The 14,155-nt window shown below is 38.9% G+C and overlaps 2 protein-coding genes across 2 annotated transcripts; one reads left to right on the top strand and one right to left on the bottom strand.

Moving 5' to 3' along the window:
• Positions 1–87: 87 nt before the first annotated feature.
• med29 (mediator complex subunit 29) lies at positions 88–2,760 on the top strand. Its single transcript, XM_041994552.1, has 4 exons — positions 88–270; positions 393–451; positions 561–645; positions 2,314–2,760. The coding sequence occupies exons 1-4, from the start codon at positions 103–105 to the stop codon at positions 2,539–2,541; spliced, it is 540 nt and encodes a 179-aa protein (XP_041850486.1). The 5' UTR covers positions 88–102; the 3' UTR covers positions 2,542–2,760.
• Positions 2,761–3,793: 1,033 nt separating this feature from the next.
• On the bottom strand, positions 3,794–13,923 carry mlf1 (myeloid leukemia factor 1). The gene is made up of 8 exons (XM_041994675.1): positions 13,721–13,923; positions 12,760–12,922; positions 9,497–9,541; positions 8,704–8,784; positions 8,475–8,603; positions 5,108–5,267; positions 4,879–5,017; positions 3,794–4,679 (listed from the first exon to the last, which is right to left on the bottom strand). Exons 1-8 carry the CDS (start codon positions 13,765–13,767, stop codon positions 4,640–4,642), a joined length of 804 nt encoding a protein of 267 aa, XP_041850609.1. The 5' UTR covers positions 13,768–13,923; the 3' UTR covers positions 3,794–4,639.
• Between the last annotated feature and the right edge of the window lie 232 nt (positions 13,924–14,155).

Raw genomic sequence — 14,155 nt, 5'->3', positions numbered from 1 at the left:
AAGAAGACCCCTCCCCCAGCCCCCCCCCCCCCCCCCCCCCCCCCCCCCAAAAAAAAAAAAGAAAACACGGAAGCGGAAATACAATACTAACTGTTGGTGAAGATGGCGTCTCAGCCGCAGCAGCTACAATCCGTTGGGTCAATGTCTCAGCCAGGATTACAACAAGCCGCTGCGATACAGCAGCAGCAGCAGCAAATCAGTCAACAGCAAGACTTTGATCCAGTTCACAGATTCAAGATGCTAATTCCACAGCTGAAGAAGAGTTTGCAGGTAATGTGACGCATCGAGGTAGCTACACAATTATATTGAATACAACAGGCGACAATGGCTAAAGTCAGTTTGCTAACAATGTGTACTATAAACGTAATTGTTTTATTTTTCATTTAATTTAGAATTTAATGAAGATTGCATCCCTGAATTTAGCTCACAACACATCAATTGATAACGGCATGTAAGTACCACGTTAGGTAAGAGGGTGGCTTTGCCTTACCTAAAGCTAATGATCCCTAGTGATGCTGTAAGGGAGTTTACCGATTTATCTGTGTTTTTCTTTCTTCAAGCAAAAGCAGCGACACTTCGGTTCAGCGCTTTGACAAAAGTCTGGAGGAGTTTTACGCCCTTTGTGATCAACTGGAGCTTTGTTTGGTAAGACTTACACAAACTATAATCAGCAGTTATGGTTTTTCTCTGTATGGTGGCACTTATTAACACTTAGAAACAGTTTAGTAACCATTTAACTAGAAAACACTTAATGGGGCACTATTTCCCATCAAAAAAAAAAAACAAAAAAAAAAAAACATTTTGCAGGATTATAAGAAAGAAGCACTAAAGATCACATTTCTTTTCCTACCCAGTTCTACCCAAGGAAAAAGAAGTGAACGTTAACATTTTAAATGGAATATACCAATCTAACCACTTCCTACATCAAAAATTCAACTGGGAAAACAATTAATATGCTTTTGGCTCAAATGACAAACAACACAACATATCTTCCTTCTGTGTGAACGGGTTCAGGTTTTCTGGCTCGCATTCCAGAGTTGGCTTCAGCAAAAAACAAAATTAAAATACAACCAGTGAGCTGGTATTTAGTGAGAATGTTTGCAGAATGTTTATGAATGATAACTTGGATTTTCTGATTAATAACTTTGCTAGGCATTACATACACAGATGCGGATACACCAAAGTCAATCCCCAGATTCATGGATGGATAAATTACATGAAACTTTACCATAAGTCCCTATGGTGTATGACAGGATGCAAAGCCCTAAAACTTTATGATTTATTTGATCAGAATAAGCTACCATAACTCTTCCTCACACATTCTGTTTTATTTTATTTTGTTGGGTCTGTTTGTTTTTATTTTTTTATGGACTACTGCTACCCAAAGCCTTTCTTCTCATATACTACAGACAGTGCCAACAGAAAAAAACCTACTGTAATATTGAGGTAGGTAGGTAGGTATTTCATTAATCCTGTGAGGGAAATATTTCTGTTACAGCAGCTGCCATCAGATTAAAATATATTAAGAACAGATATGTCACAAAATATTCCAGAAAACATAGAAAATGTAAACTCAGTATACACAATATATACAAGAGAACCCCAAGAAACACACAAATAAAATGAAATAGCTGTAAACAGAGACTATATACGATTATAATTATGGATTGTTGGGTATGCATGTGTAAAATGCCTTTATTTGTGAATGATGACTTTTTGATTTGAAAAAAAATATGAACACTCAACCTATTTAATCCTCTCATCTTGTGGTAAATGATTTAAACTGCTCCCTCTAATAGTATAACATAATAACATACAAAAAAAAAAAGCACTCATTATAGTCTCTTTCACACACAGTCGCATGGACACACATGCATACACACACAAAGCAGTTGCCCCCCCTTGAACATTTTGCACAAACGTGACTCCCTAATTTCTGTCTCTAAACTGAATGTAGGTATAATATATTAAATGTAATAAAAATTTGGCTTGATGCTGCTGTGAGGAAACTATATCATGGGGATTCGTCCACACCAGGAGCCAGTTCACCCATGTCCACAGAAGTCGCCGCCATAGCAACCACCCAGATCAGGGAAGGCTGGGGTCCACACCACAGCTGAAGGCTGAAGTGAAGAAATAAATTTAATAAATTTGTTCCACAGAGGACTGTAATAATGGAAAGAGGCCTCGCCGTATGTTTTGGTCCTTACTCTTGGAACAACTTATCAGTCATGTAAACATGTCGACCCAATAACATGAATAGTGTATATAAAATGGTCCACATAAACCAACACTTCTCTCTTCTTTGTGCAGCGTCTGGCATACGAGTGCCTCTCACAAAGCATTGACAGTGCCAAACATTCACCCAACCTGGTCCCAACAGCCACCAAGCCAGACACCGTGCAGACAGAGTCCATGTCTTATGCTCAGTACCTTGGAATGATCAAGTCTCAGATCTCCTGTGCCAAAGATATCCACAATGCTTTGCTGGAGTGTTCCAAGAAGATCGCAGGAAAAGGACAGCCTCAGGGAATCATGTAGATCTGGACAGACTACTTGGACATTTTTGGGGGGGATTTGGACTTGTGTTCCACATTTCTTTTCACATGATCGCATATCATTGAGTTTCTTAGAACTTTCTCTTGTAAATGCTGTGTAAATATTTATCTCAAAAAGTCATGTTTGATGATTGCCAGCAGGTGGTGACAAAGTTGCAGGCACTTTTGTAGCATATTTCTGATCATTAAACATTTGTACTGATATTGCTGATTTGTAATTATTTTTGATGCACAGTGAAAAATTCCAATATTTTTACATGATTTATGTGAGAGTGCAACTTATATAACAGCATATGAATAAAAAAAGTGTTTTGTAAGTGAATTTTGGGTTACAACTAACTGGGCTGACATTTTTTATTTAACATGGCATCATTAGATTAAAAAAAAGTCATTTTCTTCTGTTCAGATACCGAAGTGTAGAAATAAGAAAGACATCACATGTATCAAGTTACAGATGAGCTCTTTGTCCTTGCCATTTCCTGTAAAAGAAGTGGCCTTTTTAACTTTACAAATGGTGACGTTATGCTGTTGTGCTGCAGATTGTGTGCTCCAGTAACATCTGCTATGTTATGTATTAGGGGGGAATCACATTTTAACTCTTAAGCTGCGTGTTCCTGTGTTGCCTGAAGATTTGATTTTGATGTCAGACATGCTGCAGTTTCAGGAATGAATTAGGTTTGATCTACAAGCATGTGAGAGGGGAGCTCGATGGACCTGCAGCTGTGTAACATCTCAGGCCAATCTGAGTTACTGACAAGTGCTTGGATCCAAAAATACAACCCTGGGTCACCACCAGGCAGAGGAGGTTTGTCACTGGACAGGATCAGTCTCTTATAAACTTTTTGTAAGGCTACATTATGATGCAGCATCTTTATGTATTTTGAGACAACATCTACCTCATAACAAGAAACTGGTTTGGGACTCATTTTTTTCTAGTCACATGTTGACCACTCAAAGCGCTTTTACATTACGTGACATTCACACCAACACTCATGCAACTCTTCTACCGTTATAAACTAAGTGCTTCCAACTAAACATAGTGCTTTCTACTGTCACACACATTAATCTGATAGACAAATTGGGAGGCAACGTGGGGTTCGTTGTCTTGCCCAAGGAGACTGGTGTGGGCATGGAGTTGGGAAATCTGGAATCGATCCAACTACTTTCCGGTTAGTAGTTGACTGCTCCTCTTCCTGCGATACAGCCGCCCCAGTTAAAAAAAAAAAAGACCCAGATTGATTTTTAATATTTTATTTTCAGACAACAGCTTATGCTGTCACACCTTACTTTTAATAATGTAAAACTATATAAGAAAACTTAATTTGTTTCAGCAAAATCTGTATGTTGTCTAGAGTCCGTGCTGTGTAGCACAGACTTAAAGAGCTGGAAAAGGAAACCAAAGTAACAATATAAAAAGGGAAGGGTAAGAGTGTCTTTTTACAAAGATTACATGAGATAAAACACAACAAGAACATCTGGTCCTAAACATAATGCAACAGAAAAGATATATGTTACATAATTCTGTTTTATATAATAATAAAAGCAGAGTATGATATGATTATATTATTAATTTGGGTGTTGAATGTGTAACATCCAAAGAAATATTTATGACCCCTTTTTGGTATGTGTGAAAGAATAAGAACCCTGAATGATGACAGGTTATACTGTCCTATCAAGTTTCATATTAATGTTTTTGCATGTTCTGTAACTTTCATGGAAGATATGACAGATTTTACATTGTCAGCTAGTCTGTAAAATTAATACCACTGAGGTTTAAAGATAATCATTTGCACTGGCTTGTTATTCTTACAAACACTGATTCAACGTTTTATGTGTTCAGCAGACACTCAGTGAGTGTTCGATGCTGCTATTCAAACTGCATCATGCTTTAGAAAATATATGCAGTTGGCCAAAATATACAGTATAACACCGCATTAACAGTCTAATTTAGAAAATCTGGGCAAGTTTCACTGTGCTGTGTCTTTGTATGTGGGAAGCACTGCGTTGAGCTGTAAAATGCTTGAAAAGGCTTTAATGAGTACACTGACTGATTTTTCTACTGCTTTGTCTTGTCTGGACCTTCAGTTTTGTCTTGACCTCCAGCCTTTTTTTTGTTGGTTTCTGCGAGAAACAGAAAAAATAAAGAAATAAAAAAAGGAAGAAATGAAACAATCGTACAAAAATCCACAAGCTGCTCAGTTTGAAATTTTACCATAATAACTACTTGATAGATTATGTGTGCCTCCTGTCTGACCGCTTTCACTTGTTTGTCATTCAATCCTGGCCTGTCTTCAGCACTGGATCAGGTCTGAATACTGACCTGTGGGTATGCTCAGGACCGGTGATGGCTGCTCTGTGAGCAGCACGGGGCTGAGGTTCCCTGAGGCGAGAGATGGGGTATGATGGCTTAAACTGGGATACCTTCTCCTGCCACTCATCATCAAAAGATTGTGCTTCAGCTGCGAGTGGTGGATCAAGATAATGTTAGAAAATGACAACAATGTTAAACTGTCTTAAACTGTGGCTAGAAATGGGATGTTTAAACATACCTTCATCCATATTCTGAAAGTCCTGGTTGAACTCCTTCTCCCCAGTTTTGTTGTTGTATTTCTTCTCAACAACATGTCCTCTGTCCTGGATGTGATGTCCAATTTTCATCTCATGAAGACCACTCTCAGAGTCTTTCACTGCTTGACGGGTCTCCTTAATCTGGAAAAGACAACATGATAAAAACATATAAGTCACACAGCTGGTCAATAAACTAAAAAAAATTTGAATAATGAATTAATTTATTTAAGTAATTCAACTTAAAAAAGTAAACTAATATATTTTATAGGCTCATATGCAAAGTGAAATATTTCAAGCGTTTGTTATAATTTAGATGATTATGGCTTACTTATGAAAACCCAAAATTCCAAATCTCATAAAATTAGAATAGTGTGAAAAGTTCATTGTTGTAGCCTCTAAGTGCCACACCCTAATCAGCTAATTAATCCAAAACACCTGCAAAGGACTCACGAGGATTTAAATGGTCTCAGTCTATTTCAGTAGAATTCACAGTCATGGTGAAGGTTGCTGATCTGACTTTTGTAGAAAACCATCACTGAGACCCTTCACAAGGAGAGAAAGCCTCAAAAGGTGATTGCAAAAGAAGCTGGATGCTCTCAAAGTGCTGCATCAAAGGACATCAATAAAAAGTTGAGTGTAAAGGAAAAGTGTGGAAGACAAAAGGTGCACAACCAGCAGGGATGACGGCAGCCTGGAGAGGATCGTCAGGAAAAGGCCGTTCTAAAAAGTGGGAGAGCTTCACAAGGAGTGGACCGAGGCTGGAGTTAGAGCTTTGAGAGCCACCACACACAGACGGATCCTGGACCTGGACTTCAAATGTCGTATTCCTCTTGTTAAGCCGCTCCTGAACAAAACACAATGTCAGAAGCGTCTTACCTGAACTAAAGAAAAAGTGAACTGGTTTGTTAAGCAGTGGTCCAAAGTGCTCTTTTCTGATGGGAGCAAATTTTGTATCTCATTTGGAAATCAAAGTCCCAGAGTCTGGGGGAAGAATGGAGAGATACAATCCAAGACACTTAAAGTGCAGCGTGAAGTTTCCGCTGTCTGTGTTGATGTGGGGAGCCATGCCATCTGCCGGTGTTGGTCCACTGGGCTTTATTAAGTCCAGAGTCAATGCAGCCGTCTACCAGGAGATTTTAGAGCACTTCATGCTACCTTTAGCAGAAAAGCTTTTTGGAGAAGTAGACTTCATTTTCTAACAGGACTTGGCACCTGCCCACACTGCCAAAAGAACCAAAGCCTGGTTCAATGACCAAGGATTACTGTGCTTGATTGGCCAGTAAACTCTCCTGACCTGAACCCCGCAGAAAATCTATGGGTCATTGCCAAGAGAACGATGAGACCAAGCAATGCAGAAGAGTTGAAGGCCAGTATTGAAGCATCCCGGTCTTCTATTACACCCCAGCAGGGCCACAGGCTGATAACATCCAAGCCACACCTCATTGAGGCGGTAATTCATGCAAAAAGAGCTCAAACCAAGTACTGAGTTCTTATTCATGACATCTGGATCTTCTGCAGTTTGGGGCTGTACAAACCATAAAACCCTTAACACGATCACTAGGAATCACTTTCCATAGTAAGAATAAACAACTGTTTTGCTTTTGTTGTTTATTTTAAGCATTTGATAGTTAAATCATTCATTTGATTATCTTAGCCTATATTGTTTATTATATGCAAGAGACTTTAGTCCCACTTCAAACATAATCTGACATCATCTGAATGATCCTGGAACCTTTTTAGTGCTATAAGGTTTACTATAATAAGTATTACTGCCGCAATGAATTTCTTAAAAACCTTCAATACATGGTTACTGTATGTTAGTTTTGTACCATTATGTTTCAAAATACTGTGTAAAATCCACATTCTGTGGCATATAACTATATCATGATAAAATAGATCTACTTGTGGGTGCATTAATAAGACAACAAATTGGGATTTACTACTTTATAAAGGGACACCTTTCAATTATAGGATTAAAAAATAAATAATATATATTGGGTTAAACAGAAAAAAATCAACCACATCTACTCCTGACCTGGTTTTACCTTTACCTTTCCCTGGCAATAATTATTCCCACCCATTATGTATTTAACTTACTTTAACACCAATAAATACTTGATTGACCACCTGTCAGTAATTATTAACAATTATGTTAAAGCATTAAGGTTTCAAACTTTTTTCATCCTTAATCGAATATAAAAACCCAATCAGATGGAATCTTTACAAACATTTAATATTTAATCCAGTTTAAATAAAACTACTGTTCACTTATGTACATCTAATGAGTTCTCTTGCCAGGACCAATATGGCGGACACACTGACATAACGCAACGGGCTGAGGAGGTCAATGTACTACATGGTCGCACATTCACGACGTGCAAAGACACGCGCATGCGCACATGCAAGTGAGCACAGTCCCATCAGCATACAGACAAGAGAGCGTGTGTCGGACAATATGTCGCATAACTAACAAATAATAACCAGTCTTCACAAACTACCTCAATCCCACCAATAAAACTGGGGTACCTTTACAGTTATTCACCATCATCTCTGCTCTATCATATCAATCTGTGGTCTAGTGAAGTGGTTCTCAACCTGGGGTCCCCCAAAGAGCACATGGGGGTTGCCGAGGCTTTGACTTTTCAGAGCCAGTGTGATTTAAATAAGGGCCATGTCCACACAGAGATGAGCTGAGGTGTATTATCATCTGGGTGCCAAAGGAGTATAATCATTAATGAGACATGTCTGAGAAATGCCACAGTGTAGGTGATTCATCCTTATTTTGAGAAAAAAAAACAGACCAACATACAGGCTTATTTACCTTAATTATGGTTTTAACTAAGGAAAGGAGACAGCCAGAATGCATAAAGTATGTTGAGAAGCAGCTAATGAAAGCATAAAACCAAGCATGGTTTCACTACAGGGCGGTTGGGGGATCCACAACTTTTTGGTACTTGCATGAAGAGGTTCCTCAGGGAAAATAAGATTAGGAACCACTGGTCTCGTGTACATCTAAACTGCAGCTAAAACCCTCAAACACACATTATTCAGGGCTAACATGTTTAATTGAGAGCAAAGCTGAGTTACAAAAGTGCCTGCAACATTGGTAGGTGAACTCAACGTGACGATAGTCTGCATTAGCGCACACATCAAGTTATTAAAAGGACGTTTTTATTTTTACCACAAAAAACTACTCATGCCAAAGATCTGGCATGGTGTCGGAATACTTTAAGCCCTGCATAAAATGTCAGATGGGCTCAAGAGATTGATTTACTCTTGAACTCACAGCACTGCACTGTGTCCTGAAATACTGCAGCATAATATGGTAACACGCATTTCTGCACTCACCCCTCCAGGAGCACGAATAGTCGACGAAGTTGCCTGATAGACCTTCGGCGGCTCATTTCCAGCCTTTGAATATGTCATTACTGACGAGGAGCTGAACGAGTGGGTGTTTGCATCTTTGGGCATGTTCCCCTGAAATCACACACATGTATACAACACACTGTTAAGCTAACACATTTTAAGTAGAACAAAAGTCAAAGACCAACAGTGGAGTTTACCAATGTGAACTCACAAAGTTTCTGTGCATGTCCTCCATCCTGTTTCTCATGTTGACCATCATGTTGTCAAACATACTAAAAGGGTTCTCCATCATCTGCACAGAAATAAAAGGAAAATAATAAGTCAAGACAAGAGCTAAAAGGCTGGGCTTATGTACCACCTGGTTACTTGACATTTTGAGCTCATAAATATTTCCACCATCTGTTTACATATACTCAAAGAGAACAGTGCACTATATATATTTAAGCATCTTACCATTTAGGACATTTGTATTTTAGCACTTGCCAAGTGATGTAGTGATATTCATAAGAAAACTAGAGATCAGCTCCAGATTTAAATTTGCTTCACTTTAAAAACTCTTATTAGAGTTTGGATTTTAGTAATTATTCATTTCCATTTTCTGTAGAACACAAAAACCTTTGCCTCTTTTTTTGCTAAAAATAGCCTGAACACAAGCAAATCCAGTCATGCATGATACAGTTAAGTCCAGTCAGTCTATATTATCAGTACATACTATTTCATACATTTTCCATGCATCCACCCATTTTTAATACATGTTTCATTCAAGTCAGGGTTATGGGGAGGCTAGCTTCAGCCTCCCAGCTAACTTGGGTAACTTCACTTACCAGCCTCGCCTTTACTTGACAAAAGATTAGCCTACTCCTTCATAACTGCTTTACAGACTAAATTTGTGGCTACTTGAATCACTGTCTTGTCAAAACTGTTTCAGTTAAAGTTAAAACATGCACTTGATCAATATGAGTCTAAATGAGTGTGTATCTGTAACAGCAGAAGACACCACTGACCGTATTGTTAGTACCGCCGAAGGGCAACAATGACCGGCTCATGTCCTGAGGATTCAAACAAAATCAGTTTAGCAACAAAGCAAAATACTACATCTGAATATCTGTATAAGTTATACACAATGTTAAGAGTATATCTGAAGAGACCTCAAATATTCTTAGATCCTCCAAGACTGTAAAATACTTGCAGTGTCACACAGCCAGGTGGCCTGTTTCAGGACAGGGTTTAACTAATTTAACAAATATAACAATTACGTAGTAAATGTTGACTCCACTAATCCATATTCATATCCACATTTCTACACAGAAATCATGTCTATTTTCTACATACTTCTAAAGGTTGTTTGCCAGTAAGCTGCTAGGTTGTCATTGTTTGCTGGTCACTAAGCCCTTGACACAGCTACATACTAGCTCTACACATGGCCTTCAGCATAGCCATTCAAGGCCATGAACCTTCTGGAGTTGCTAGCACCAAGAAGTGAGGAGTGTGTGTGGAGGGGGGAGCCCACATTCAGTCTCTGTGCTCTGTGGGCCAAGACCACAGGTGTTTGTGACCCTGCAGCCTCGAATAAGCATCTCAACTGCCATCACTATGCATGCACATTTTTTTAAGGATGTGGTGAGCAGGGTTATTGTGCATAATCATTGGGGTGTTGAATGACTTGTGTTCCAAGTGTAATTGGGCCGCATTGCCAGAGATTAGTGTGGATTTAACACTGAAACCGAGCTTCATTCTAGGAAGGCAGGGAGGACCAGTCAGGATTGCGATCCAGCAGGGGGTTGAAGAGTCCAAAGCTGCTCTCTCAGCTCTTTCCAAAGGTCAAGCTGATGTGAAACGCTGGTGACCTGTCAACTTTATACCACAGTGGCTTCTATGAACTAATAAATGCCAGTTACATATCTGCAAGCATTATATTTAGACTAGGCTTGAGCTAAGGAGAGATTGGGCATGCAAAATAAGGAGCACAGACCTGCTGGTCCACACATTGCACATTATTTCAGGCTGTGTGGACTACTAAAAACGGCCTCGCTCATTTCAATCCCTCTCTCAGTCCCATATAGAGGCTAGTGTACCTCATGAGGCTGGCATTAAGCCTTCCTGGGACGATCTTTATAGCCAGTCATGCTACTGACCTGTTACTAATGGATGTATTAACTTGCTAAATGTTCCACCATGTGTGTGAGTGTCTTTTAGTCTTGCACAAGAAAACAGTTGTCATATTCATTGGTTCTGTTTCTAATTAAAATTGAACTTAACATGATTTACTGTATTCTACTTTGATTTACACTTTAGTTTTTCATCTTGTTTGGAAGCAGGATTGTGCCGTCATTTAGCAGTACGTATCTAAACAAGTGCCCTGTTGATAGAAAGCTCAGAAAGGTAACATGACCCAGGTGGTGGATATTGGCAAGACATGGAGAAATGTGAGTACTCACCAGCCGGGGCTTATTTTCCCATTGGGAATCTCATACTTACTAAACTAATACAAGCATAACAACCTTCCAGCATTATGTGATCAATGAATGTGTGTGTATCCTAGAGAACTGTTGCTGTAAGATGCCACTGTGTATCACATGCCTTTGAGCATGTTTTAATGCTGAATGTGTGTGTATGTTTTTCAAATGTATTTTTGTGTGCACATTTGTGGCTATGATATCGGAGAACAGCTTGAGAGCGAGCTGTCTGTCATCAAGCTGCTAATGCACCAGCGATGCCAAGTTCTGCGAAACAGATGGACGAAAAGAGCAACAATATGAAAACAGAGTGCCCATGACATCTGAACATACAGTACATGCTGTTACAAAGCCAACAACACGGCACCATGGCTTCAGCCTCTCAACCACTGTTGGACTTTCTCTTTATCTTCTGATAAGTGAGCGTGTAAAATCAGATAGCAGTGTTTTGGGATTAAAATCGATGGATGGGTAGCTTTAAGCTTTGATTCTATCATATCTTACTATATGGTTCAAAGCTATGGGACTGTTAGCACTTTTCTTTTTGTGAAATTGCAAAGCTGTCACATTTCTTCTACCCAGTCGAAGGTACATAAATAGATAAGTAAATTAATAAACAAACAAGACAATGTATTTTCTATATTCTTAAATAAAACATTAAATAATTTGCTTGGTGGATTGTTTTTTAGTGTAGTTCAACTTCATCCATTATTATTGAAGTCATTAGTCAAGTACTCTGAGCCCCTCCTCAGTTAACAGCATGATGCCACTAAAGAGAAAGTGAGGGAGGCCATACTTCTGATGTAAGTCATTATCAAGGATAAATATACAGCCTCTCATGAGGGACCTGGATTAAAGCAGGTGACTGTTTCTAAGTTTGACTTAGCAGTGGAGGGAGTAATAAGAAGAGATTTGAAAAAGATTTATTGGTGCTATATAGTAGCAGATCAAAGCTACACACCTGCCTACACACCTGTCTTTGTATTACAAGCCAGTAACATCAAAATGATCCCAAGACAACTGTTTCATAGGTTCTTTCAAACCATCATACCTTGATCACATAGTGTAATGTTACAACCTTTTCTTAGCCATTGATATTTGAAGCAGTCATATTCTAAGTTAAAAAGGCATCAAAGGCAGATTAATATAAAAATATTCTGTTATTCTCTAGAGAGAAGAGCTGAATTCTCGTGAGACCTATTGCTGTGAATGTCAAAGAAGTCTGTGAGTGTATTTGCAAGAAAGTAGTGTGTCAGTGGAACAATGCACTATAAATAGGTCTCCTCAGGGCTCGATATAACTGTCCAGAGAGGCCAAGGGGGTTGCCCCTCCACAAAACCAAAGATTCACACGGCCCCATACCGCAGCAAGTGGTGTTCCAGTTACACTGCTGTTGGCCAGCTTCCTGTATAACCTCAGTACTTTCTCCAAAAAGGAATCCTCTAATGTTATGGAGACATGAGAGTCATTTATGAATTAAGCAGTGAGTTTCATCCTATCCGGACCAAAATGACTGATAAATATGTCAATAAGATAAGATAAGACAATCCTTTATTTGTCCCACAGAGGGAAAACTTCGGTGTTACAGCAGCAAAGGTGATAGTGCAAAACCAGTGTAAAATAAACAGCATTAGAGATGAGAACAAAAACTATATGTCTATATAAAAAAAATCTATATAGAAGTCTGTGTAAAAAAAAAGCATACAGAAGATAGATACATGTTAGGATAATTCACAAAGAAGGGGTCTATTGTCTATTAGGTGAACTTGCAAGTTGCCACACAGGCAGCTTTTGAAAATTAATGTTCTCACCCTGTGCTCGTTTCTCAGTGCCAAGGATGACCTAGGATGCCCTGCCATGTTGGGTCCACGGTTTCTCTCATCTGTTATGCTGGGTATTAAAGGAGCACCAAACGGTTCAGAAAAGCTGCGCATCATGTGCCGCATGTGCTCCCTGTGAGCACGAAATGGATCCCTGTTGGACAAGAATTGGAAGGAAATATTAAGTTAATCTCAACATTCACATAGATGTAAAAATTAAGAAAGGAAAATCTCATTCTATTTTTGAAAAAAGGTTACCATCTCCCCCATCAGCTTTGAGCTTATTAGAGATGAATTCTTAAATGAACACACTTCACTGAAACAAGAAGCACCCCCAAAATAATTTCAACAACACTTAACACTTGACATAGAAGTCGGGTCAAGTGTGGCCACTCTTAACTCTGCAGGCATCCACTCATGGAACATGTCAGTGATGGCAGCACAGTGCAAGTTCAACCGTCAAGATTTAGTTTAGTTTTTTTAAAAAAGCTTTATACAATGATGCACAATGCTGTACACAATCTAAAAATGCAAATTAATGTCCTACTTTATAACTAAACAACTGCTTTGAAGCATATTTTAAATTGTACAGTTGCCTAAAGACATGAGTAGGACTTTGCGGCCGTTTTTTTGCCTTCCTATTATTATTCCTATTATATATTCTGTATATGCCTCTTTTGATAACGGTAACAATTAAAATTGAACTAAATATCTTCATGGTCAACAAGCCTGTTGAGTGAACCAGCTTATTTGTTATTATTTGTTCAGTGTCCCACTACGTTTACAGTGGGAATAGTTTGTCTTCTTTCTTTGCGCAGTCCTAGATTCTATCTCGACTTGAGCATTCCTATTCCAGATTAAAACGTCTGAGCGTAGTTAATTGGTGCATTATCAGTTTATCCACTTATACAAACTAGAACATTCTTACAGGAGCACAATTTTGGCTACTCACGAGAAAAAGGGATCTTCTTCAAACTCCCTGATTTGACTGTTGAACATATCAAATTATTTTTCAGTTGTAAGAAGAAAAAAAAAGACAAAAACGTTAAGATTTCCAAATAAAGTCCTCCTTAGCCACCACTCAACTCTGCTTCTCCGTTCAGCGGAGGTAGCACTGAGTGATTTAGAACCAAAGTCACTCTGACACCGGTCACGTGATGCGAATCGAGCATTAGCATTGGCTGCTAATACGGCGCTTTTGAACAGGCTCCGTCCACGCGCTGTATGTTATGAGTCGGTGCTATGGCAACGAGGGTCGAGAAATTTCTTGTAAAGCTCTTATTGTCTCATCTTGCAAGTGCATGTCACCGCAAAAATGTCCTTCTGCTCATCTGAATCATCCACGCAGGATCAGTGTAGCATCTATGCAGCAATTTATTTTTAAAAA

Source organism: Melanotaenia boesemani, chromosome 9, assembly GCF_017639745.1.
Source record: "Melanotaenia boesemani isolate fMelBoe1 chromosome 9, fMelBoe1.pri, whole genome shotgun sequence".
NCBI classification, from domain to species: domain Eukaryota; kingdom Metazoa; phylum Chordata; class Actinopteri; order Atheriniformes; family Melanotaeniidae; genus Melanotaenia; species Melanotaenia boesemani.
This window is presented reverse-complemented; position numbering and strand designations above follow the sequence as displayed.